At 56.5% G+C, this 25266-nt stretch overlaps 8 protein-coding genes across 8 annotated transcripts; 5 read left to right on the forward strand and 3 right to left on the reverse strand.

The window, feature by feature from the left end:
• Positions 1-1903: 1903 nt before the first annotated feature.
• Positions 1904-4433, reverse strand: CHGG_09730 (uncharacterized protein; the record flags this gene model as incomplete). Its single annotated transcript, XM_001227656.1, has 4 exons — positions 1904-3280; positions 3388-3541; positions 3656-3971; positions 4379-4433. 4 exons carry the CDS (start codon positions 4431-4433, stop codon positions 1904-1906), a joined length of 1902 nt encoding a protein of 633 aa, XP_001227657.1.
• Positions 4434-7464: 3031 nt separating this feature from the next.
• On the forward strand, positions 7465-9589 carry CHGG_09731 (uncharacterized protein; the record flags this gene model as incomplete). Its single annotated transcript, XM_001227657.1, has 4 exons — positions 7465-7841; positions 7943-8051; positions 8113-8235; positions 8342-9589. The coding sequence occupies 4 exons, from the start codon at positions 7465-7467 to the stop codon at positions 9587-9589; spliced, it is 1857 nt and encodes a 618-aa protein (XP_001227658.1).
• Positions 9590-11386: 1797 nt separating this feature from the next.
• On the forward strand, positions 11387-13015 carry CHGG_09732 (uncharacterized protein; the record flags this gene model as incomplete). The annotated part of the gene is made up of 1 exon (XM_001227658.1): positions 11387-13015. The coding sequence occupies one exon, from the start codon at positions 11387-11389 to the stop codon at positions 13013-13015; it is 1629 nt and encodes a 542-aa protein (XP_001227659.1).
• A 1023-nt stretch (positions 13016-14038) lies between these two features.
• CHGG_09733 (uncharacterized protein) lies at positions 14039-14568 on the forward strand (the record flags this gene model as incomplete). Its single annotated transcript, XM_001227659.1, has 3 exons — positions 14039-14045; positions 14140-14429; positions 14542-14568. The coding sequence occupies 3 exons, from the start codon at positions 14039-14041 to the stop codon at positions 14566-14568; spliced, it is 324 nt and encodes a 107-aa protein (XP_001227660.1).
• Positions 14569-14916: 348 nt separating this feature from the next.
• On the reverse strand, positions 14917-16136 carry CHGG_09734 (uncharacterized protein; the record flags this gene model as incomplete). The annotated part of the gene is made up of 2 exons (XM_001227660.1): positions 14917-15017; positions 15074-16136. The coding sequence occupies 2 exons, from the start codon at positions 16134-16136 to the stop codon at positions 14917-14919; spliced, it is 1164 nt and encodes a 387-aa protein (XP_001227661.1).
• A 1497-nt stretch (positions 16137-17633) lies between these two features.
• Positions 17634-21030, forward strand: CHGG_09735 (uncharacterized protein; the record flags this gene model as incomplete). Its single annotated transcript, XM_001227661.1, has 3 exons — positions 17634-17809; positions 18220-20807; positions 20879-21030. 3 exons carry the CDS (start codon positions 17634-17636, stop codon positions 21028-21030), a joined length of 2916 nt encoding a protein of 971 aa, XP_001227662.1.
• A 200-nt stretch (positions 21031-21230) lies between these two features.
• On the reverse strand, positions 21231-22502 carry CHGG_09736 (uncharacterized protein; the record flags this gene model as incomplete). The annotated part of the gene is made up of 1 exon (XM_001227662.1): positions 21231-22502. One exon carries the CDS (start codon positions 22500-22502, stop codon positions 21231-21233), a length of 1272 nt encoding a protein of 423 aa, XP_001227663.1.
• Positions 22503-23071: 569 nt separating this feature from the next.
• Positions 23072-23638, forward strand: CHGG_09737 (uncharacterized protein; the record flags this gene model as incomplete). The annotated part of the gene is made up of 1 exon (XM_001227663.1): positions 23072-23638. The coding sequence occupies one exon, from the start codon at positions 23072-23074 to the stop codon at positions 23636-23638; it is 567 nt and encodes a 188-aa protein (XP_001227664.1).
• Positions 23639-25266: the final 1628 nt, after the last annotated feature.

The following is a 25266-nucleotide window of genomic DNA, read 5'->3' on the forward strand; positions in this document are numbered from 1 at the left end:
TGCTTACGATGAGTTGCTTACTTCATATGTGCTGACTTACGGGTGGAGGGTCAAGATGCTCATCGACTTTGACTTCAGCTTCACTTCGTAAGCAGATCACCTCCATGGGCGGGATACCTCCTTACTTTTTGACCTCGGCTCATCATTTGTGAGCCCCATGCCGGCCGCGGTGTCCGAAATGTCAAACTTTCCTATCCCACAGCCATCAAATGTCCTAGGAGCTTGGATATAGGCTCCAATTCTATAACTACCTATGGAACTTTAGTCATCTAAAGTTGGCCTCCCGAGGTTGCTGTTTTGAACAATGAGGATATTCGCATTCTGAAACAGAGATAGGATCCCTCAATCAGCAGGTGGGCGGGTGATCGACATGGTGGCGGATAAGACGACGTCATCCCTGCATGCCACACCGCTGTCGGCCAACCACCATTTTACCCAGACGACGGCATGGATCAGGGCTTTAAGTGGGAAGGAAGCTTACCCTGGGCCAACACCATCACATGTCCACAAGGGCCGACGCCAGCGGTTGATACTCGATCGCAACTTCAGTCCCAGGCACAAGAAACTGTGAAGAAACCGTTCAATTTGGTCAATCAAAACAAACAGCAAATATTACCTAGACAAATGCCCAACCAACTCCATGGGTATCAACCACCATCCTAATCATCAATCGTCATGAAAATGAACCAGACGAGGCTAGACCTAGGGTATCAACCTCCAAGCTCTAAGCTCTAAGCCCGCAAAACTCTAACTACTAGATCTCGAAAATCTCTCTACCTAGTGCTAATTACAGGAGAACCGAGAAAGTTGTATGTGCGTGAGCAAGAAAATGGATGTGAAGACCCAAAACGCCCCAGTGAAGTCCGTACCATGTGAGATGTGAAGAACAAAAGGAAGGAGAGAGAGTAAGAGCAAAAGAAAGAGAGGGTTCCCCAACCCAATCGGTTCCAATCCCGTTCCAAGACTCCAAAGGCCAGTTCATCTATAAGCCGCCCTGTCCATGCTGAATGAGTAAAAGAGAGACGTGAGAAAGGCTCCCCAACCCAGCTCAGCGTCAATCAAGTCCAATACCCCGATACATGCTCGAGGGAAGGCCAAGGGTAGGAAAGAAGGAAAAGAAGTGAAAGGGCTCCCCAACCCAGTCGGTCAATATCGATCGATCCCGTTACTCTGATGTGGCACCCCATCCGTCTTCTTGATGTGGTCGGTGGTGATGTCCCGTCGGTTTTACCAGGGCAAGATCCGCGATGATGGATCTGAGTTTGTGCGTGATAATAACGTTAGAAAGACAGAAACAGAGAAAAAGTCATCGAGTTGCTGCAGCCTTGATGTGTGGTAATGTGAGATGTCATGCCATCCACTTTTGTTCCCGGTATCGTAGGTAACTCAGAGTGCGACGACCGCGATCGGTATCGACGAACCAGCTCCGCTCCGAATGGCGGTGATAAAAGAGAAGGCGTACCGACTTGAGTTGTGCGGGTTGTGGAGACGAGGCGAGGCGACGCTGCAGCGAGAAGAAGCAGGAAAGAGACCAGGTTGGAAATGTGTAACTACTCTGACATGTGTGACATGCACGTCGAATGGAGACCTTTTCGATCGAAGGATGATAGATCGGGTGACATCTACGGGGCAAAGGACGATAAATCGTGACAGCGCTTGTCTCTTGGGAAGAAAAGAAATGCCGGTGGTAATTGTCAATGGGACCTCTTCGATTGAAGGATGATAAGTCGTGACGTTCGCCGGCTCGTGGAAAGGGAAAAGGTTGAGGGTTCGGGAGTATGCGTGACTTCGTAATTTCGTGACTTCGTGATTCATGATGGTGTGGTGATAGTTTGCTTCAAGAGGCGATGGCAGAAGTATTTGCCGGGTTTGGGCCTCGAGCTTGATGAAGAAGTCAGGACAGTTATTTCTCCTTGCCACGCGGATGGGAAGCTGTGTGGTAAAGTGCCTCAGCCGACGGACTCTTGAACGGGCACTGGTTCAGCATTGCCACGTCGCCCGTCGCTCGGGGTCGATGTGAACCGAAACCGATGCCGGGGTTGAAACCGAGGAACTGCTTCCCCGCAATCAGCTGCCAGACCATCCAGTAGATATCCTCCAAGGTCGGGTCGCAAGTCTCGCGCCAGACCGGGGCGACCGGGCCATAATAGCGCGCCTCAATGCCGTCTGACCAGTCGAACTTCATGGGCATACAGTTCTGAACTTGCTGTCGGGGGAGGCCCTCATACTTGCCAGGTTTGGCGCCCTTGTTCCGGTACGCACGCTTGCGTTCGTCGCGCCATTTGGCGCGCTCTTCGAGAGGAGGCACGATCCAACCACCCTGTCCGATGATGGTACCGTAGCGGTCCTTGACACGCGGGCCCGTGAATTCGTTGACGATGTTGTTGTTGTCAGGGAAGGCAACGACGCGGACGCTGTAGACGAAGGAATTCTTGATGCGCTCGATAACCTCGGGTTCCTTCATGAAGGCAAATGTGTGCTCGAGCTCCTCGCGCTTGGCGTAGGCAATGCGGTCGAACTCCTGGCGGTGGTGGTGCAGGTCGGCGGCGCTGACAGCCGGAGTGTGGTGGGCGGGCATGAGCGCCTCGAAGGGATCAACGCCGTCGGCTAGATAGACGGTGCCTTCATCCTCGTACGACTCGGAGGAGGAGTCGGATACATCCGAGGGAGGGGGGTCGATAGACTCGAAGCTGCCGGAAGCGGGGAGAGGCTGGCTGCGAGGGATGCCGGGACGAGGGGTGCCAGGATCGGAAGGAGCCTCGGCGTCGTCGGTGCCGCTGCTCTGCTGGCCGAGAGCGAGGTTGTCAATGCTGGGGAGAGGAGTCCGCTGCTGCGGGGTGGCCTGGGCGGGCTCGGAAGAGACGATGAGGGGAGCGCCGGGATTGCTGTCGTCGGCTTGGTCTTGGGGAGCGACGGCCTTTCCCTTGCCCTTGTCGGCCGAGCACGTCGGGACTTTGAGGGAAGCAGTGGGGGTAGGAGTGGCATACTCCTCTTCCTCGACCTCCGGGATGGGCTCGGTGTTGACCTGGCCCGGAATGGGGAGCTCACGCGGCGCCTGCCCAGGAACCAGGGAGGGGACGACGGGGGGGACCACCATGGGGGTGATGGCGGGAGCCTTCTCGTCGTGTAGGGGCAGCCAGACAAACGCCGGGCTGATGCCGCATTTCTCGAGAAGCGCCTCGTCGGCGCCAGAGATCCTCTTGATTTGGATCTCGTAGAAGAACTGGCGGAACCCCTTCTGGTCGTTCAGCCAGTCGCCGTAGAACATTGCCCTGTTCCACTGCGAAAAAAGACGCGATGGTTAGCGGGGCTGTTTCCTGGAATCGCTGGCAATCGGGAACGGTCGGGAAATGGCAAAAGTAAAAAAAAGCCAGTTGCATGACATACCGTTAAGGTCTCATCCCACTGGCTTACGCCGTGGGTGATCCGCATGACCGTCCTGGCCACGCTGTCGCTGAGGCGCCGTTCCTCGGCGCTCATACCTCCATGGGCGGCGGCAGCTCCCTCCTTCTTGGTGGGATCGTTGGGGTTCCCAGCGATCCTAGGAGGAGAAATAACGCGTGGTTAGCGATGATTTTTTTTTCCCCGCGTTTTCGCGCCTTCGCGCTTTTGGAAGTCGGAGTGGTATAGTGGGCTGGAATGGGATTGAACTTACCAGTCGATGTGAAGAATCTTGCGATTCTTCGTCTTGTCGTAGTCCAGGAGAGCCTGGAACTTCTTGTGCATGGTGGCCACCACCTGGTCGTGGTGGTGGCCGAGGAGCCACGCGTTGGTCTCCTCCATCTTCCCCCGATCGCTGTACTCGCTCGACACCTCGGGGAGTGTCGAGCGGCCGGAGGCGGCCGAAGAAGAGGGCGACCGCGGAAAACCCGTGGCCGGGGGGAAAGGGAAGAGCCCGAAGGCGGCAGAAGAGGACGTCGAGGAGGGTTGCTCCTCGGTGGTGGTCTTGGGCTGGGGGCTGGTGGGCGCCTCTGGTGCAAGCGAACAAAGTCAGCTTTTCTGTTGTTTGTGAGAGTGAAGAAAGAGAAAGGAAGATCGATTTTGCAGGAAAGCAAAGGAAATTTATAGACTTGTGGGCAGGCGGGGGTCCAGGGCTGATTGCTGCACAGCGCGTGAGTGGCCGCCTTGATGTCAGTGTCGGAGGCATAGGTTCAGACCACAAGTGTTGAGTGCGTGCTGATTCCCGAATGAGGGGCTATAGCAAAGCCAGAGTACTCTTGACTGATGCCTTCCACTCAGTGAAATCACTTCATTGTCGTAAGTCATTCTCTACTGTGAACGCAGCCCAGACTGCCCGATGGTCCTCATGGTGGCCTCTTGGCCACCATTTCGCACGTTCCTCTTGGAGTATCTCATCGCCTCATCGCAGTAAACTTACCAAACCCAGGAGGGGGCCGCAGGCCCGGCGGGCGAGCACCGCGGTGCTGCTCCATCTTCCTAATGAATAAATGTTAGCTCATTGCCCAACCAGCAGCTTAATGTGACCAGAGAACCAGGTGTCATATGAACAAGGGAATAGAGGGCAAAGAATTAATGAGGACAAAATGTGAATCAATGAAGTACACCTGTCTGGCCGGTAAAAGACAGCGTCTTAGAGAAAAGAGGCCATCCTCATGCCAGACTCAGACTTGCTCAGTGCCAATTCTGAACGGCCCCGAGTCGACCACTTGGAGGATTTGCACCGCCGAGCACCGCCTAGACCAAATGGACCCGCGTGGATAAAAAAAACGATGCCGTCGTGCTGATAAAAATGACACAGGAGAGAGATGAGATAGACTTACACTTCCTTGTCGCTGTCTTCCTTGTTAAAAATTGAAAAGAATTTAGTCGCCGGGACGATGGGAAGACAGCGATGAAGTTGGCGATGATTAAGAAAAGAAGGAGAGATCGAGAACCAGAAAACAAATCTGAATTAAGATATATAGTTGTGGGTGCACGGTCCAAGCGTTACTGATTTGGATCCAGGGCAACGCGTTGACAACTCTCCGTTCTTTCCTGCCTGCCAGTGACTAGTGCGTAGTTTTCCGTCTGATATCTCAGGGCCTTTAGTTTAGCCCTGTGGTTACCCTCTCTTTCTCTGAGTTGGTAGGGCAGTGAAATGCCAAAGGATAACCTTTACTCACAGGTGGGAACAAATGTTCCTGGTGTTGATGGCGTTCACAGGACCACAATCGCTGGGCCAGACCAAAGCATGGATAATGCGGAGCAAGACACAGCGAGCAGACATCAAAACGTGTCATCCGTTTCAGGGATTAGAGTATAGGGTCTCTGAAGAGACAAGTTACGTGTATCAAAATCTTGTGTGAACGTTCTCTGGTCTTGAGCACAGTGGCTTCTACGCCTTGCACCCGGACGTGATTGAGTATCTGGTAACAAGAGAAATGTTCCCAGCTCCTAAGTCACACTGCCATTCGGTTGATGTGACCTTCGAAGTAGTATAGACAGCAAAGGAGAGAATACCCAAGCAAACATATAAGCTTGCATTTGTGGGCTGTTCTGTTTTTGTGTGGAGAGATAGACTTCTGCTCTGATGGGGAGCCCACCGCCCTCACTGCTTCCAAATTGTAGGTGGCATGGGACTTTGGCAGTCTCCGCATCACCTGGGGCTGCCTGGGGTTGCCTGAGGTAGGGGAGAGAAATTGCTTAATGGGATACGTGGGGTCTAACTCGGAATATGCAACCTGTTGACTGACATATTCCAGGTTCCCCCAGCTCGAGCAAGTCAACAAACAAGTAAACAGAGAGGGCAAGCCAGGGCAAGTCAGGGATAATGACAGGGAGACGTAGGGTGTACTGTGGTTGGATGGGCTTGGGAAAAAGCCATATATTGTCCTCTCTATTACCGAAAGGGTAGGTCGGGGCAGACATATTGAGGTCATGTGTTGTTTTTCCCCAACCCATCCGAATTCGGTGACGGGATGGTCAAAGGAATTGATTGAGGGACGTTGATGAGGCTGAACAAGCTGCCCAAATTAGAGTAGCGCAAAGCCGTTGGTGCCGCCACCCGATGGATCCCCCCCACCAGCGGCTTGTTCCGGGGGAGCCAGCCCCCGCCTGCTACCATGGCCCCGATCGCCTCAACGGCGCAGATCCGATCTCGATATTCCAGGGCTGACGACGGGGGAAGGACATGGCCAGTGATCTTTCTTCTACTCAAACCCGTGTGCTACCCTCTTGTAGTTGAAGCAACTTCCCAATTATGTGGGATTTGAAAGAGGGTCCCTCATGTTTGGCGCTCTGAAAAGATGTCTTTTTGTGGCCCAAATCGCGTCATGGATTGGCCTCATGGCTAGGTGGTTACTGCCATCTTCATACAGAGCTGGATCTGCAAAAAAAAAAAAAAAAAAGAAGGGGTTTGGGAAGATTTTTCACAAGATAGGAGAGCCTTTGAAACGTTATGTATGTACCTACGCTTACTCAAGACGGAAAGAGGGTTTCCTAGAGCAGTGCATTCAATGTGCATTTGCCCGCAGCTCGTACGGCTTGATGCCCGACATGAAGTCACCTCCACGTTTGGGAATTGGAAAGCTTTGGGGAGCGGCCCATTTTTCTGGCTCACCTAATAAATGAAATTGCGTTCAAAAGACGGTCAAGAATCATGATGCTATGCCACACTAGAGAGGTATCTTGTCGGGGGAAAAATAATTAAATTCAACCTGTGGCCAAAAGCGATGCCCAGGGCGACTCCCGTCAAAGATGGATGGGGCGAGATCTGACGCCAAGAGAACCCAGCCAGCGAGGCTTGGCATCCAGAGCCGAGCATTTTAGCGGGGCCTGAACGGCCTCGACCAACCATGGACTTGGCCCCCTGCGGGTGCCACACAGATGGCCCCCGCCTGGCAACGCCTGAATCAGCATGCAGAAAGCTAAAAAAATGGTCGCGAGATTGTGGGACTGCCTCCCGTCCATTCTCACTCTTCGTCCCTCCCTCCCTTTCATTCTCTTCTTTCCTCCCCCGTTCCCAAGCCCACCCGGTCCAACGCGCACCGCCTTCGTCAACTCTCCCCAAGGGCCCTTCTCTTCTTTTTACTGTTCCCCCTCTTCCTGTCGGTCGGGTTTTCCATCGCATCCCTACTCCGCGGCCTCTTTGTCAACACCTCAAAGGCCCGCCTCGACACCTGTCCCATCGCCTCATCACCGCTTCCCTGCTGTCGCGTGGTAGGCTTTGCTGTGTCGCGAACCGATCCCCGAATCCCCGAATCTTCCGTGTCTCTGTCCTCAACAACCACGTACGTCCCGCCAGTCCATCGCGTAAAGGCCAGTTTTCTGCGGCGGCATCTGACTCTTCGATAGTCGGTCCAAGCCTCCTGATCGCCTTTGTCCTCGCATCCCATTGATTTGGCTCGGCTCCAGCGCTACGATTGAGAACGCAGTCATCCCTAGGGAGACAGCAAGAAGAACCAAGAAAACAACAGTAACACCACCCACATCTGCTTTCGCGACCACCTGTGGCTTTGACTAGTCATGGCGAATCCGTTGCAGTTTGCCTACCGAACCCAGAAGGCCATCGGTGTCTTCGATGCCGCCCCTGTCTACGAGGCTCTTCCTGGGTTCGAGAAGCCCGAAGGGAACCTCCGGTGCTGTGTCTACTCGCCTTGCGGCCGCTACTTCGCATACGCCTCTAATGAGGGTGTCGTTGTCGCTGATGCCTCGGTCGGCCACGTGCTGACCGCGCTCCCTATTGCCAACGCCTTCGAGCTCGGATTCTCCCCCCGAGGCAACTATCTGAGCACCTGGGAGCGGCCTGCCAAGGACGAGAATGGCGACGCCACCAAGAACCTAAAGATCTGGCGCACCATCGAGGACGTCGCCGACGGTGACGAGAAGGAGCCGCTCGGCAAGTTTGTCCAGAAGTCGCAGTCGGGTTGGAACCTGCAATACACGGCCGACGAGAAGTACTGCCGCCCCGCATGGTCACCAACGAGGTGCAGTTCTACAACAGCAACGACTTCTCGACTGTCTGGAACAAGCTGCGCGCCGAGGGTGTGACCGACTTCGCCATCGCCCCCGGCCTGAACCAAAACGTTGCCGTTTTCATTCCCGAGCGCAAGGTAAGCCGGTTAAAGAAATTTACAGGATGTCGCGATCTCGACGCTAACGTTTTCTCTGTAGGGTCAACCTGCTGCCGTCAAGGTCTACAACGTGCCGTCGTTCGCGAGCCCCATCTCCCAGAAGACCTTCTTCAAGGGAGATAAGGTGCAGCTCAAGTGGAACGCGCTGGGAACGAGTTTGATTGTGCTGGCACAAACAGAAGTCGACAAGTCGAACAAGAGCTACTATGGCGAGACGACCATGTATCTGTTGAGCGCCAACGGGTCGTTTGACGCTAGGATCACGCTAGACAAAGAGGGACCAATCCATGACGTTGCCTGGTCTCCCAACTTCGACCGAGTTCGGCCGGTCAATCTACGGCTTCATGCCCGCGAAGACGACCATCCTTCAACCACCGCGGCAGGACCATCCACTCGTTCCCGATCGGTCCTCGCAACACCATCATCTTTTTTCCTCTCGCGGTCTGGTTCACCCCGGCGGGCTGGGGGACGGTAACTTGGCCGGTCAGATGGATGTCTATGACTTGGAGAAGCAGCGGGTGCAGATCTGCACCCACGAGAGCGGCAACCCCAGTGTCTGCACCTGGAGCCCCGACAGTCGCTACATCATGACTGCGACCACGTCGCCTCGCCTCCGCGTAGACAACGGCATCAAACTCTGGCACGTCGGCGGCGGTATCATGTACAACGAGGATATGGTCGAGTTGTACAACGCCATGTGGCGTCCCATCCCCGCAGAAAATCTTCCCGCCGGAGATCCTCTGCACCCCGTGCCCACCCCGCACGCCTCCGGCATGGCGTTCCTCGGCACGGTCAAGACCCCATCCAAACCTGTGGGAGCCTACCGCCCGCCCGGCGCGCGGGGTGCCTTAACCCCGCTGCACTTCAAGCGTGAAGACGAGGGTGGTGCGGCCCACATCGTTAGCAACGGAACGGCCTCAGTCGGCCCCAACGGCTTCGGCCGTCCGCGTCACTTAGTCCCGGGAGCGGAGCCGGCCAGCCGTTCCGTTCCTGGCGCGGCGCCCGTTGATGAGGGCAACGCGGCCAAGAAGAACAAGAAGAAGCGGAACAAGAAGGCCAAGGAAGGTGATGCCGCCGCCACCGCCGCCAATGGATCCCCTACTGAGGGGGGGCTTGCGCCGTCTCCCCGCGAATACGGGAGCGCATCGGGCAACGAAGGCCGCAGCCCTGACCGACGGGGCCAACAGCACGCCCGTAGCCGCTCTCGCCAAAACAATGGCCCGCGCAACCGCACCAACGCGCAACGCGGCGCCTCTCGCAACCGCCCCAGCCAAGCTGGCCAGGGCGGTGGCTCGCCCGTCTCACCCGCTACCCCCGGCGACGCGGACGGAGCTGGTGGTGCGGGGGCCAACCCAAACGCTAAAAAGGTCAGGGCCCTGCAAAAGAAGATCCGCGCGATCGAGGACCTCGAGATGAGGCTTGCGGGCGGCGAGAAACTGGAGGAGACGCAGGTCAAGAAGATCAACACCAAGAAGTCTGTGGTTGACGAGCTGGCAGCGCTGGGTGAGCATGCTTAGATTGCCGTGCAGCTACGCGACGGCGCATGTTACGGAGGGAGAAGGAGATGGTGGGTGTGAAAGCCTCGGGTCTCCGACTCTTCTGGTGGGCCTATTATAGCAGGCCAGCGCCGCTTGTTGGTGGTGTGGTCTTACTTAGGTAGGTATCTCGCCTGCACGGTGTGGGAGCGGAGTTGGAGGGAGTTGGGGTTGGGTGTCTGGCCCAGCAGCGAAGTGCTTGCAGAGGTGCCGTGGACAATAGTTCTAGCGCATAGAAAAACATAAAATCACAACTCGATCGGGTCCTCTTGTTGCTGCTACTGGGGGGGGACGTGACTGGATGTTCCTTGACTTGGATCCAAACTCTCCGACACAGGCTAGGTCCAATCCCCAACCCACGCCCGAGCCATATCCTGCCCTTCGCAGAAGGCAGTACAATGTTGGATTCGGACTTCGAGAACGGAGCCGAATGCAATTTAGCCTGTTCACTGGCGGTCGACACTGACCCCATCTCTCTTCAGTTAAGAGTATCATGTAGTGACAACGAACGGGCTTTGACCCAGAACAGTATACTTGAAGAACAAATTTTGAATTCCGGAACTCGTTGGAGTCTCGCACCATCATCATCGCCCTGCTCAAATCTAGACCTTGCGTTCCTCAAACTTGATGATCTCCTACCAGCGTGGGTTGCGTCACTGCCATTTTTGCAGGCCTAAAAACAGGCATCACACCAACAGGAGTCAACGGAAATGATTACCTACCTACATATTGCCGCTAGTCTCTTAACCCACTTAACCCACATTCTGCTTCAACTTTGTCTTGCCTAAATTCAGGACATTGTACTTGAGCTCTGTCGGGCTCTTCGCGACGGTGCCGAGTAAAGTAGCAGTATTACAGAATAGGTAGAATGCCGCCATCCCGTAAAAGAGTGCAAGAACATAAATTTCTCCCTGGGCGGCTACGCGGTGGAGGATGACGCCTCTGATGAGGAATCCGATCTCCTCCCAACGAAGCAACAGCATTGCCTCCCTTGCATATTACTTAGGTCCGGCAGCACGCCGCTTGTTAGAAATGGTACCGCGTTGGTGACGGCTGGATGCCCTCCCTCCCTTTCTGTGTTCTTCTACCTGGACCTTTTTTCTTCTTGTTCATTTTTTTTTCCCCTCTTTTTCATATATTCAATCACCGTCCCCAACGCTTTCTTCGGTTTTACAATTCCTACTCTCAGGGTACACTCCAATGAGTTTCAATAGACATGATCACTTGCTGCGTTACAAGGCAACACCCACCCATAGAGTCTCACTCTACCATTCGGCCAATCATCACATCATAGAATCGGCTCTCGAAGTAGTTTTTTTTTACAATGAATCGATTGTTATTTTTTGTAATGAGACGGTGGTATCTCGTCATTTGACGTATTCCACCGTTATGCCAATCCTCCCAAGAACTGACGCCTATTTAAATGGCCGCGTGGTTTCAGTCCTACAATCGAAATCTCCTGTAGTTCGCAATTGCGTGGATGAAAATCGTGGCTTTCATTCGCCTCCAGCTGAGTTTTGAGCTTGGACAACCTAATTCTGGAAGCTGCTCCCAAAACAATGCCATGTATCGAAAACAATGCTGCGGCTCGCTGTTATTTTTGGCCCCGTTCTTTTGGGATAAACATATGGAGTTTGTGCTAAGATTTGGGTTATTAAGAAGTCCACATCCCCTCTTTTTCTGACCGCTGTTTCCTCGTGAGACAAAAACCGATACTGCGAATGTCGCTCAAAACAACGAATACCTCACAACTATTGCCTTTCCTAACGGCTGCTCAACATGACGTCACCCGTTTCCTCCGATACCTCCAATTCCAAAGGCGCAGCTATCACCGCACCCGCTAAGAATGACCAGGGCTACCACAGAGCGCCACTAACCTCTCTCACCGCGCCTTACCAGCCCGGCAGCGACTGGGACCGGGTGTGCGAGAACTTCATCGTCTTCCCGCCCGGGCGGAGCAGGCGAGGGACCAAGGGCCCGCGGTCGATGATAGCGGCCTGTACCCGCGTGCTAGCGGACAACATTCGTGACGTGTCCTTCGAGACGATCCTCGAACTCCCGGACCATTTAAAGCGCGCGCTCTTCCGAGAGCTGTATCCCAGGAACATGGCCCTGCAATCCTGGCGGGCGCTGACTGGGGCCTTCATGCCGGAGTTGTCCGCCCGCGCTGCCTCCGCGTCGTCGGGAAAGGGCAAGGAGAAGGAGTCACAGTTCACGGCGGAGATGGCCGTGTTTCGCTACAATCTGGAGATTGGCGCTCCGCAATGCAGGTTGAGCGCGTATATCACGCCGTTTATGGACTGGACGGATGGTCTCATATATTTTTCCATCGACAACGTCCCGCGTTTCCAGACTCACGAATTGGTAGCCCTGGCTAAGCTGCGGCAGTTGGCTGTGCTAGAGATCGTGGAGCGGGAGGACAGGGACAGCCCGGTTAGCGATAGGCTGTTTCGGGCATGGGGCGAGGTAGAGGGAGAGAGATTCCCAACCCTGCGCGTCTTGAAAATTGCGTCGAAAAGGCACCAGGTTACGGAAAGAGCCCTGCAATACGTGCTGCCGCTTCCGTCTCTGGAGATCTTTGATATCACGGCACTCCGTTCCTCGACACTGCGTAGTGATCAGGCCAAGGATGTCGCGAATCGCTGTGGCTGGAAAGTCGAGGAGGCAGGGGATAGGCGCTGGCGTTACGCAGAGAGGCAAAGGCCCCCCGAAATCCCAGAGAAAAGACTGTTCGTAGCATATGCCGACGCTTACCTCGACGGGCGAATCCCGGTGCATTGGACAGGTGCCTTGGGCTTGAAGAAGATGTTCGAGCAAGACAAGCAAGAGGTAGTCTGGGTTGATAACCCCCGACGGCTGCTGTATCCGGAAGAGGAGAAAAGCCGGGAATTGAAGGACGAGAAAACAGACACCGAGCGTGATCCGGGACACGTCGAACCTGAACCCGAGAAGCCGGAGCTCCGCGACTATATCGATGACGGCTGGCGGAGTGTGTTGGACGGCAGTCACATGCTATCTCGCCTCGCAGGGTTCCACAAGGATAGCGATACGAGCCATTTCGACATGACGGCGGACCAAGTGTTTTGGTTCCTTGCACTTCTAGACCAGCGCCAAGGCGGCGAGAGGAAGCCACCCGCCGGCCAAATGCAAGCATTCGGCGTGACGCTGCCGAGGGATCGCTTTGTGAGCTTCACGCTGTGTGACCACCCTTGCGGCGAATATCATTCCCGGGAGACTCTGTACGCTGAGCGCCTGATTTTCTCCCGGTCTCGAGAGGCGGAGGCGCGCCGTCAACGGGCTTCTCATCTGGATAATCGTGAGGAGAATCCCCAGGCGCCGAAACCGCAGAAGTCGAAGAAGCGGCAGGGGCAGACAATTGCAGACCTGCTTTCGTCCATGGTTGAATGAAGTGGGTGTTGGAAAGTCTTGATACTTCTAGTTTGGCACATACCCACTTTTTGTTGTAGGTGAGAGGAGGTTTTGTTTTTTCTTATCAAATGTTTTTTCATCAGTGATTTGGCGTCCCAAGACCTGGAAATAAAGCTACTAAACTACGGCCTTGTCGTGGAAGAGACACAAACTTCCGCGATGCAACATTGTGAAAGATGACGAGGGATGGATGTATCTGGCAAAATATTTCTCTGTTCCCCGACGATGCAGCAAGCTGCCGGAGACAGAGGGTAAGAGCAAGAAATTCTGTCTATCCTCCAGTTTCCCCTCCAGAATGCCATGGCGTAAGACTTGGACCGGAGTGAATTTGAAGGAACTGTGTTTTATGAATGATGAGAAAAAGAGAAGAGAAGCAGAAAGCGAAACGGGAAATCAAAGATTTTAAGCTGCGTGTTTGTGGTGGGGCAACCCGAACCAATCAGGAGTGATTTAATCTGAGGCCCCAGCCGAAAGAAACCACTGGCTAGGGGGCCTCGGTGCCCCGTGATGGAATTTGCCTGGCCTGGTCGAATTAAAGGTACCTAGGTAGGTAACTTCAATTTAAGAAACTCATCACTCATATCTCTAAACTTGACTTGATGGCGGCGATCTTTGGATAGTCAAACTCCAGATCTTTTACATACTACCTTATGGGGGCCGAGCCTGCGGCTGGTTAGCCAAACGTGCCAGCCTATCACAAAGGTGCTGTGTATCGACACCGTGAGTCGGCGGCCCCGCAATGGTGGGATGGCGGGGTTGGCATTCTGCGCCGGGAAGCATGGCTTGTTTTTAAAACAGCCGCCTGCTCGCCTTGGTGCTCTGTCCTCTGCCCAGAGTTATCTATCTGATCTGTGATTAAAGCGACGGTGCTTGTTAAGGATCGATTCTTCTTCGAATTATCGGGGATTCCTATTAGCAATCTTGCAGATTTAATACCCCGCCCTCTCATACCCCTCAATTATTCGATTTCGGAGTCTCGACTCGACGCATACAATCGCAAAAATGGCAGGTGGTGGTCCAGGCGCAAACTCTCGCGGCCGTGGCGGAAAGTTTAAGAAGTACACACGTGGCGGTAAGTGATCCATTCCCGCCATTACAAACAGAGACGCTGATACTAGCCCTAGGCGGCAAGCACTTCTCGCGTGACCTCCGGCCGCTCGATGCCGACGGCAACGAAATCGACATGTGGAGCGCGGATGCGAAGAAGAAGGGGTCGTCCGATGAGGACAGCGAAGAGGACTCGGAGGAGGACGAGTCTGAGGAGGAGGGCTCGGATGACGCCGGCCCTTCCACAAAAAGCCAATCCGCTGCGGAGCTGAGCCGCGAGGAGCGTAGGAAAGAAAAGAAGGCACGCAAGGACGCGGCCATCGCGCGGTCCAAGAAGCCGGTAGAGGTTGGCGACCTACCACCGAGCGACTCGGAGGAGGAGGAGGATGACGACATGCCCGCCAACCCCAACCACTCACGCAAGGCTCGCAACCAAACCAAGGTGTCTTCCGTCGAAGAGGCCACCGAGGGCGTCGAGAAGATGAGCGTCGCGCCTAGCAGGCGGGAACGCGAGGCGATCGAGGCCGCGGCGGCCAAGGAGAGGTATCGCAAGCTGCATGAGGCGGGCAAGACGGACGAGGCCAAAGCGGACTTGGCTCGCCTCAAGCTTATTCGCGAAAAGCGTGAGATCGAGGCGGCCCGGAAACAGGTATGCTTTTTTAAATTGCGCATGATATTGTTTTATACGCAGAGGCTGACATGGCACACACAGGCCGAGAAAGAGGAGAAGGAACTTCAGGAGAAGGAAAAGCGGGCTGAGCTTGATGCCAGGGAGGCTAAGCGGCGTGAGGCTGCCCTCGGACCCAAGAAGACGGGGAAGAAGAAATGAATCATCACGTCGTAGGATAGTACCTTACCTCTAAATCTCTTGCTGCCTGTACCAGCGCATTCTGCGAACGCACCGCGGAAAGTCCGCTTTTAATATTTACTCTTCCTTGCCAATGTGATAGTACAGACATCTATCTATAATACAATGTTATTCCGGCATACCGGCCAGCCCATCCGTACCCACGGCCTCCTTCCAAAGGCCATCAAAATCCACCCCGTTGGTCTTGAACATGTCCCGAATCTTTTGCGCGGCCACAACCTGCTTCTCCCTTGTGAACCCACCCGGCTGGTCGGTCTCGAACTGAATCATCTCCACCCACCGGAAGAACAGGTCTTCCTTCCCCAGCGCCGCGAGAGCATCCCTGAAAGCCATCACCTGTCGCCGCCTCTCGTCCTGTTCCGCATTATCACCATTCCCCAAATCCACGCTCACCCAACCAAACTTCGCATGGTGCAACAACACCACCGTCCCGAACGCCTCCAGCGCGATCTCCTTCGAATCCACCAGCCGCGTCGCATCCACCATCCCCCTCCAATCCAAATCCCACTCCCCATTCATCGTCAAATACCCCGTCTTCTGCTGCATAAACATGGGCGCCGTCGCCGTCCTCACCCGCGACAAGATCGCATCCCGGCCCTCCCTCGCCTCAGCCGCCTCGGAATCAAACAAATCCACCTTCTCCTTGCGCAGCACCCCATCCCACCCATCCCGACTCCGACGCACATAGACCTCACGATCCCGGAACCCGACCGCCCAGCGCCAAGCAACGGGACTACCACGCCCCGTGGTGCCCACAAAGAACTCGTACGGCCACGGCCACACAAACACGCCCAGCACGAAATCCAGCAGGAACGTCGCCGCGCGCCGCGCAACCGCCCACCCCAGCTCCGCCCACGTCAGGTCGGCGGTCTGCAGGGTGGTTTCGTTGCTGTGCCCCAGCATCGACATGGCCAGCGCGAGGTAGTAGGGCGTGATGTGCGCGACCCGCCACACGAACAGCGCGATCACCGTCAGGTTGATGCCGATGGGGATCAGGAACAGCTTGCGCTTGGCGGCGGACGGCCGCGGGTCCACGTGCGTGATGTAGACATGGCCGGGCGGGAGCGTGGCGCAGAAGGGTTGGAGGGCGGCGGGGGCGGGTTTGAAGGGGTGTGGTGGGGATGAGGAGCTGGTGGTGGTGGATTTGGTGGAGGGGGTGAGGCGGGCTTTGGATTTAGGAGCCATGGTGGTGGTGGTGGTGGTGATGATGGGAGTTGTGTTGAGAACTGATTCAGGGGCGTGTTTGTTGATTGAAAGGCGGTCGAGGATGTGAAAAATTAAGGGGGAAATAGAATTTTGGTGGTGTCCGGGTTGTCCTGGAATGAAGTAATAGGGGAATTAAAGAACCTCCGAGAATAAATGAGGGTGATTTTGTGAGGCGTTGACAACCTCGTGGAGCAGGCAGAGGTTCCGTCTCTTCCTTGGTTTATCTGATTCTGAACTGAAAGATCAAGGAGGAAATTGCGGCGAGCGACACCGAATGCGAATCGCCAAGACCCTAACCCTGCATACTTCTCAAAAGCGGACCTGTCTTTCATCCCCTGTTGGCAGGGGTGCCGGGGGTACCCTAGATCGGCGGAGCTCTGGCCGAATTTTTGGGTTTGATGGACTTGCAGCAGAGGAAACCCTGAAGTCGCTCCCCATCTTTCCGTTGAGACCGCCATGCCCCGCCAGATTCGACGATGATGCGACGTGGACTATGGCAGCAGGTACGTTTTAGAGACTTAACTTGTCCGAGAAACCCCCGAGTATTGACGGCCTCGCGTTAGAAGCAGAACCGACCTTCGGCATGTCTGCTCTGCCGGTTCAGCTACGGCTACGGACCTTACACCCGCCCCGCCCTCCGCCCGTCGTCGACTCCCAATGATGGCGCAACATGTCTCGGGTCGTTTGCGAGTACACACCCGCCGAGCGCCGGCAGCTCAACGCGACCTTACACCGTCGCAATCGTTGGGAGCAGGCATGAGGGGTTCGACAGCACGGTGACCCCGCGTAAACCGCTCGGGTTGGGCGCATTGGCAGGCTTGGGGCATGGGAAGGGATATAGGAGGACCTTTATCACCGGCGGCCTACCCAGTTGGGCAACACAGCCAGCAGCACAGCCAGCAGCACAACCGGCGGCACAACCAGCGACCAACAACGATGGCTTGCTCCCCCACGAACGAGCCGCACGAGAAAAAGCTATGGCCCGAGCACAACCACCTCCAGCTACATCCACCCAGGACGCCCAACCGATAGCCGTGAACGATGGATTGCTCCCACACGAACGAGCCGCGCGAGAAAAGGCCATGGCCCGAGCACGACCACTGCCAACCACCTCCACCCAAGATGCTCGGCCGGTAGCCGCGAACGATGGCTTACTCCCGCACGAACGTGCCGCACGAGAAAGGGCCATGGGACGAACACGGCCACCTCCGACTACTTCATTCCAAGGCGTCCGGATGATACCCGCGAACGATGGATTGCTCCCACACGAACGTGCCGCTCGAGAAAAGGCTATGGAACGGACACGTCCGGCCCCGCCCCCACCGCCGCCCCGGCCACGACCTATAGAGGCCCTTCAACCGATAGGCCGGAGTAATCGATTGCTTCCTCGCGAAATGGCTACAAGGGCGAATTCTCTGGGAACGCGGCCACTAACGACTGAACTACCGGGGCTCACCCAACCGACTGCCCGTATCAATGACCAGCTTCCTCACGAAAGACCTACAATGTACAAGCCTGTGGACGGTACACGGCCACCACCGACTAACCCACCGCCGGCCGTCAACTCCGGTCAGTCGCTTCCTCAAGAACGGGGTGCTAAAGGGGACGTCACGGACAGCGCACAACCACAGCAACCTGTCCCCCCGAGGAATGTGACTCCGGCCAACTCCCAGGAAGCGGACCTTGATGAACTTATTTTGCCATCGCCAGCGCAGCCTCGTCCGGCACCGGCGCCGGCGCCCGAAAAGGCAACGACAAGTTGGGCATCCGCTGCGCCATCGTGGTCGACTCCGGCAACGGCGGCGGCAGAGAAGACAACACCAGGCTGGGCATCCGCTGTTCCATCTTGGTCTACTCCAGGGGTGACGCCCGAGAAGACAACACCAGGTTGGGCATCCGCTGCTCCATCGTGGTTGGGTTCGGCCGCGGCGCAACCCCCTTCGGCCAATTCAGATGCAGAACAACCATCACAACAAACAAACCCTTTAGCGTTTCTCCTTCCACACGAACGCGCAGCGAGGGAAAAGGCTGGCGCGACTGATAGGTCGGTAAAACCCGCCAGCCAGCCGCAGGAACCCGTGTTACCTCAGAACGATCAACCCCGAGAGTACCCCGCCCCACAGAGCCGCCGGGTCCTATCGTTTGGGGATGAAGGGACGCTTGGGGCCGCCGGGCAGCATCAACGCGAGCAGTCGGACCCATTTGCGCCTACCACGCCAACCCCGCGTGGTAACGCGCCCCGGTACGATCTTCCTCGGCCGACCAGCGCTCTCATACAACCGCCGGCAGACCAAGGCGACTGGAAGAATCTCGCACGGCGGGAACGAAATCTGCCTCCAGGGTTTGGTATCTCGCCAATAGACTCGGCACCGCCGGTAAACGCGTCGAAACCCGGGGTAGACCTTTTCGAGTCGCTTGAACAGAATGCTGTTGGCAAATCCCCCGAAGTAGGGACCTCAAACGTTGGAGTAGACCAATGGGCGCTTCTGGAAAAGCAGGCCGAAAAAAAGCAGAGCAAGGCGCAGAAGAGGCAGGCAGCGGCTGGCGACGAAGAGACCTGGGCTTGGACGGACGACTATGCGGAAGAATCCAGGCAGGCGAAGGTGCAACGTATTGCGCGCGAGCTTCGTCAGGAGCAGGAGGCCGCCAAGGAAGAAGCCGCCGGTGCGACTGATCCTACCGTTTACCCCTCTCGTCGTAATGAGCGGGATGCCCGATACGGTCGAGGGGACCGGTATGGCCGTGATGCGGAAGCAGAGCGGCTGGAGAAGCCAAAAAAGCCCAAAGTTAGACGCAGAGAGGACAACGAGGACGATGACTGGGATGATGATTTCTACCAGGAAAAGCGCCGGAGGAAGGCCGAGAAGGCCGAGAGAGAGAGGGAAAGGCAGGCTGCGCTTGAAGCAGCTGGTCCGACGCCCATCTTCCTTCCTGAATTCATCAGCGTGTCGAATTTGGCGATTGCTCTAGGCCAGAAAATCGACGTATTTGTGTCCCAGCTGGAGGAGCTTGGCTTTGAGGAGGTTAGCAAGGACAATATTCTCACGGGCGAGACGGCTGCATTAGTGGCCCAGGAATACGGCTTCGAGCCAACCGTGGATGCCGGCGAGGACGAGGACCTCAAGCCGGCACCTGTTCCAACCAACCTCTCCTCGTTGCCGCTTCGGCCGCCCGTCGTCACGATCATGGGCCACGTCGACCATGGCAAGACAACTCTCCTAGACTACCTGCGGAAGTCGTCGATCGTGTCCCAGGAACACGGCGGTATCACGCAACACATTGGCGCGTTCTCGGTAAGCTTGTCCAGTGGAAAGCAGATCACATTCCTTGACACCCCCGGCCATGCCGCCTTCTTGTCGATGCGCCAGCGTGGCGCCAGCGTCACCGATATGGTGATTCTGGTCGTTGCTGCCGACGACAGTGTCATGCCACAGACCCTGGAAGCTCTCAAGCACGCCCGGTCCGCCAAGGTACCCATCATCGTGGCCATCAACAAGGTCGACAAGCCCGAAGCCAATATCGAGCGAGTGAAGTCTGACCTTGCTACACACGGCGTCGAAATCGAGGACTATGGTGGCGACGTGCAGGTTGTCTGTGTCAGCGGCAGGACTGGCCAGGGCATGAACGACCTGGAAGAGAACATCCTCCTACTCTCCGAAATGCTCGATATCCGCGCGGAGCCAGGCGGTTTGGCCGAGGGTTGGGTACTTGAGTCAACCATCAAGCCGATTGGTCGTGTTGCCACTGTCCTCGTTAAGCGTGGCACGCTCCGGCCCGGCGATTTCATCGTCGCCGGGCGCGTGCACGCCAAGATCCGCTCGCTCCGGAACGAAGCCGGCGTTGAAGTTGACGAGGCGCCTCCCGGGACAGCCGTCGAGGTCCTTGGCTGGAGGGAACCACCTGACGCGGGCGACCAGGTTCTCCAAGCCCCCGACGAAGGCAAGGCCAAAGCCGCGGTCCGATACCGCCAGGAACTTAAAGACCGCGGCGAAATCATTTCCCAGATGGCCCAGCAAGAACAGGACCGCCGCGAGCGGGATCTGGAGCGCGAGCGCGAAAGGGAACTCGCCGACGCCGCTGACCCACAGCCCAATCGGAGACACCGTCGACGCCACATCACCCGCGCGATAGCCGACGCAGTCGCCGCCGAGCGCGAAGAGGACCCAGCCGACAAGACGCACTACGTCCCATTCCTCGTCAAGGGCGATGTGCACGGCTCGGTGGAGGCCGTCACGGCGGCGCTGCTCGAGCAGGGAAACAACGACGTCCGCGCCAAGGTGCTGCTCTCGGCGCCCGGGCAGATCACCGAGTCGGACATCGAGCACGCGGCCGTCTCTGGCAGCTTCATCATCAACTTCAACAACAACATCCCCGCGCACATCAAGCGGATGGCGAACGACGCGGGCGTCAAGATCCTCGAGCACAACATCATTTACCACCTGGTCGAGGAGGTGCGGGAGCGGATGGTGGAGGCGCTGCCGCCGCTGGTCCTGAAGAGGGTGGTCGGCGAGGCCGAAGTGCTGGAGGTGTTCCCGATCAATATCAAGAAGAGAATTTTCAAGAATATTGCCGGGTGCAGGATCGGGAACGGATTCGTCAAGAAGGGGAGCAAGGCGAGGGTGATCAGAAATGGGGAGAGTGTCTATGAGGGTGAGTACCATTATGCGATGCTTCGTCACCCCCGAAGCACTTGGCAAGCTGAAAGCTAACAATGCAAACAGGCACCATCGAGACGCTCAAGCACCTCAAAAAGGATGTGCAGGAGATGAAGAAGGGCAGCGAGTGCGGCATGTCATTTGGCGACTGGGACGAGCTGCAGGCGGGTGATAATATCCAGATCCTCGAGGAGTACGAGGAGAAGCGGAAGCTGTAAGATCAAGTGTTTCGCTTTTCAAATGTACATATACATCTACGAAGATCAAGAAAGGATAGACCCGGGATATGACATGGCAACCCAAGGGGGGCTGTTATAGACGGCGATGGATAGGTTGGGAATTCCCGCTGTGTAGATATACTATGTATAATACAAAAAAGTTCTATACCCGCTGAAGAAGCAATTTTACAACCGGTCAACTACCACCTCGACGGTGCAGACACACCCCCGGACGAGAATGTCCTGGATGTTGTTGTAATCCGTGCCCTCTCCTTTTCAAGCTTAACCAAGCCCATCCTATCTGTCACCGGCGTCGCATCAATGATGTTGTCAAACTCGTCATCGGACCCGTTATCCGAATCGGGCTCGGCGTCTGAATCTGGCTTATATTTCGGTTGCGGCCTGGCGACGGTTTCGAGGGGCTTTTTCTCGTCCGGTTCGGGGTTGGAGAAGGGCTTCGAGGCGATGATCTTGCGGCGGATGGCTTCCATTTCGGCGTCATCGTCCTCTTCGCTGTCGGATGATAATGCGAATGGGTCCCTTTCTTCTTCCGGCTGGTGCGCTTGTCCTTTCGGGGGTGGTTTGCTGCCAAGATAGATACCGTCTACGCTTTTGTCGTCCTGATCTTCTTCGTCTCCATCCTCCTCCTCCTCCTCGTCTTCCTCGCCATCCTCATCCTCATCCGAGTCCGCGAGAATCCTCCTATTCCGATTCCCGCCGGCCCACAAATCATCCGGATCCCCTTCTTCCCTACTCTCAGTATACTCCCGGTCCAACCGCTCCATCCACTCCTGCTCAACCCTCTTCATGCCCGCCTCATCCTCACACGCCGCATACTTCTTCAACAAACTCCCATTAATCTCCAAAAACGCGTCCCCGTACGAAAATGGCGCCAGCACCTGCTCCGCCCAATCCAGATGCCCACAAATCGCAAACGCCGCCGCCAGCGCCTCCACACAATTCAGCCTCCACGGCTTGCCGTAGTTCACCGTATTCGCCGCGACCAGGTACGGCAGCAGCCGCTCGCACTTGCCGCCCACCTTGCTCCACTGCACTTCGCCCGTGCGCGCCCACGAGCACTCCACCACCGCCGCGCCGTACTGGTCCAGCAGCGGCGCGTCCGCCGGCGACAGCGTCGCTTTGCCGTTCGGCGTGATCACCACCCCGGCGTGTCGCTGCCCCAAGTGCAGCCCCCGCATGAGGCCCAGTCGCATCAGTCGCTTGCCTGAGCACCGCTTGGGGTCGCAGTGCCCGAGGTCCCAGCAGGCGGCTTTGAAGGCGGGGCGGGAACTAGCGCCGCCGCTGCCGCGGTTGTGGTTGTTGTTGGCGGTGGTGGTGTTGTTGGAGTTGGCTTCGGTGGTGGTGGTGGTGTTGTTGTTGTTCTCGGCGGCGATCTGGCGGGCGCTTCGGGGGCCTCCGCGGTGGGAGTGCTTGCCCCGCGATGAGAAATTGTCTTTCTTGTGGCGGACCATGGTTTGGGGGTTGTGTCAGTGCGAGGGAGGGGATTGGCGGTGAATGTGGCCGGATTGTTGGAATTGGAATGGGTGGGGTTTCCTTTATGCCGTATCAAAGGGTTGATTGATATTTTGTGTGGTGGTGATAATGAACTTCACTTGGTGTTCTGCCTCCCGCTGAGAACTTTAATGGTGGGGTTGATAACATATCGACAACGGACCCCGCCTCCACCGCCAAAGGTTCGTTATGCAAGTTGCTGCTTGCTGCCCGAGCCCCACACAAGCACCAGCAAAGCGCCGATCAGCCGTTTCCCCCTGGGATTATTCAAGAAACGGGGCCCTTTCTCCCTCCGCCGCGCTGTTGCGTCAACCCACAGCCCTGGACTCGAACGCATCCTCAGGCACAAGCTCAGCCTAAACGTTTACGTTGGCTCAAGCTAGGAAGCTACCTATTGCGCGGCCTCGACGAAATACCAGCGATTCACCTGGTACTGCTTACCGTGACCAGACATTCGACTACCGATCCCGCCAGTTCCGCAACAGAAGCGAGGCGCGAAGAGCAACGTACACCCGAGGCCATTATCAAGATGGAGGCCGCTTCGGCGCGGTTCGCTGCCAGAGACCGCTGGGGGGAGATGGGAGCTGCCCCAGCACCTTCGCAGCTTCACCGGTTCATCCAGGCAGCGTGCAGTCCCGAGAATTACGAGCCAAACCTCGCGCTGAACCTCGAGATCGCCGACCTGATCAATGCCAAGAAGGGTTCGGCCCCGCGCGAGGCCGCCGTTGCCATCGTCAACTATGTCAACCACCGCAATCCCAACGTCTCGCTGCTCGCACTCAACCTGCTCGACATATGCGTCAAGAATTGCGGCTACCCGTTCCAGCTGCAGATCTCCACCAAGGAGTTTCTCAACGAGCTGGTGCGCCGGTTCCCCGAACGACCCCCGATCCGCCCGTCGCGCGTCCAGCTCAAGATCCTCGAAGCCATCGAAGAATGGCGCAGCACTATCTGCGATACGAGCCGCTACAGGGAGGACCTGGGCTTCATCCGCGACATGCACCGCCTGCTGAGTTACAAAGGATACACTTTTCCGGAGGTTAGGAGGGAGGATGCCGCCGTGCTGAATCCCAGTGAAGTACGTGGTAGCCTTTGAGCATGTGCACAATGGATCATACTGACCGTCACAGAACCTCAAATCTGCCGAGGAAATGGAAGAGGAGGAGCGCGAGGCCCAGTCGGCGAAGCTGCAGGAGCTCATCCGGAGAGGGACACCCGAAGATCTAAGAGAAGCCAACAAGTTGATGAAGATCATGGCCGGATATGACACGCGGTCAAAGGTCGACTACCGTGCCAAGGCCGCTGAAGAGGTTGGTAAGATTCAACAGAAGGCAAGGCTGCTCGAGGATAGGCTGGCGGCCTTCCAGCCTGGCGACAAGATGGTGGATGGTGATGTCTTCTCCGAGCTCGCGGCCGCACTCTCGAGTGCCCAACCCAAGATCCAGAAGATGTGTGAAGAGGAATCCGACGACCACGAGGCGGTAGCCAAGCTGCTCGAGATCAACGACAGCATACACCGAACAGTCGAGCGGTATAAGCTGCTCAAGAAGGGCGATATCGAAGGCGCACAGCAAATAGCCAAGGGCGCCCCAATCCCGACAAGTAGCGGGAAAAGCGCGGCGGCGAACGAGTTATCTCTGATCGACTTCGACGACGCAGATGCGAACGGCGCGGCTAGTGGCCAGGGAACTTCCAAGACGGCCGGGCTCGAAAACGATCTCTTGGGCTTGTCAATAGCTGACACCAGCAGCTATGGCCAAGCAGGCGGGATCGCCTTGGGCTTCGGGGAAAATACTAGTACGTTACGTGATGGAATCTCATTCGCCGGACACAACTAATTGCTGCAGATATTCCTGGCCCGGCGTTGCTCTCGTCTGTCACACAAGGCAACAGTGCAAAGGGACAGGTGCCGGCATCCACGCCGTCTCCCGCACCCTTTTCAAACTTCAACTCCTTCACCTCCGCACCAGCATCCAAGTCGAGCACACCGCAGCCAGCTTCGGCTTTCTCGCCACCTACCCAGTCATCAACCACGGATCCGTTCGCGGCACTTTCCTCGTTGTCCCCGACGCCGGCCACATCTCAGACGCCGACTGCAGCGAACGATGATGACGAGTGGAGTTTCTCCTCAGCACTACCTCCAGAGACACCACAGGTGCCGAGAGAGCACAAGGCACTGGTCAGCAACACAAGCCTGAAGGTCGACATGGTCGCCAACCGGATCTTCGACACGGACCCCTTGCTCAACCTGCTCTTTGCATTCTCGAATAATACGGCGCAACCCATCTCAGAGCTGCACTTCCAGTTGGCAGTGACCAAGGTAAGCCCACGAAACAACCGTGCCCATCTTGCACACTAACAGTTTGTGCCAGGGCTATGAGCTGCTCCTGAAGCCACAAAGCGGGAGAACGCTGGAACCGAAACAAAGCTGGGGCGTCACCCAATCCATCAAAGTGCGCCACGCCGGGAACCAGGCCAAGAAGGTGGAAGGAATCAAGCTAAGGTGGCGGGTGTCGTACAAGGTCGGGGCCGAGTTGAAACAAGAGATGGGCGAGATCCCCGAGTTTACAGTGGCGTAGTAGGGGATCCGGATGGTGGAGTGAAAGGGAAGCGGGGGCTTGTTGTGATAGCATCTATATTGGATGAGAGCGGAAGCACGGGGAGTTGATATCCAAACTGCGTTCAAATGAGATTGAAGTGGTATGCGCATGACTGTCCTGATCT

Source organism: Chaetomium globosum, genomic scaffold (genome assembly GCF_000143365.1).
Source record: "Chaetomium globosum CBS 148.51 scaffold_7 genomic scaffold, whole genome shotgun sequence".
Lineage (NCBI taxonomy): Eukaryota > Fungi > Ascomycota > Sordariomycetes > Sordariales > Chaetomiaceae > Chaetomium > Chaetomium globosum.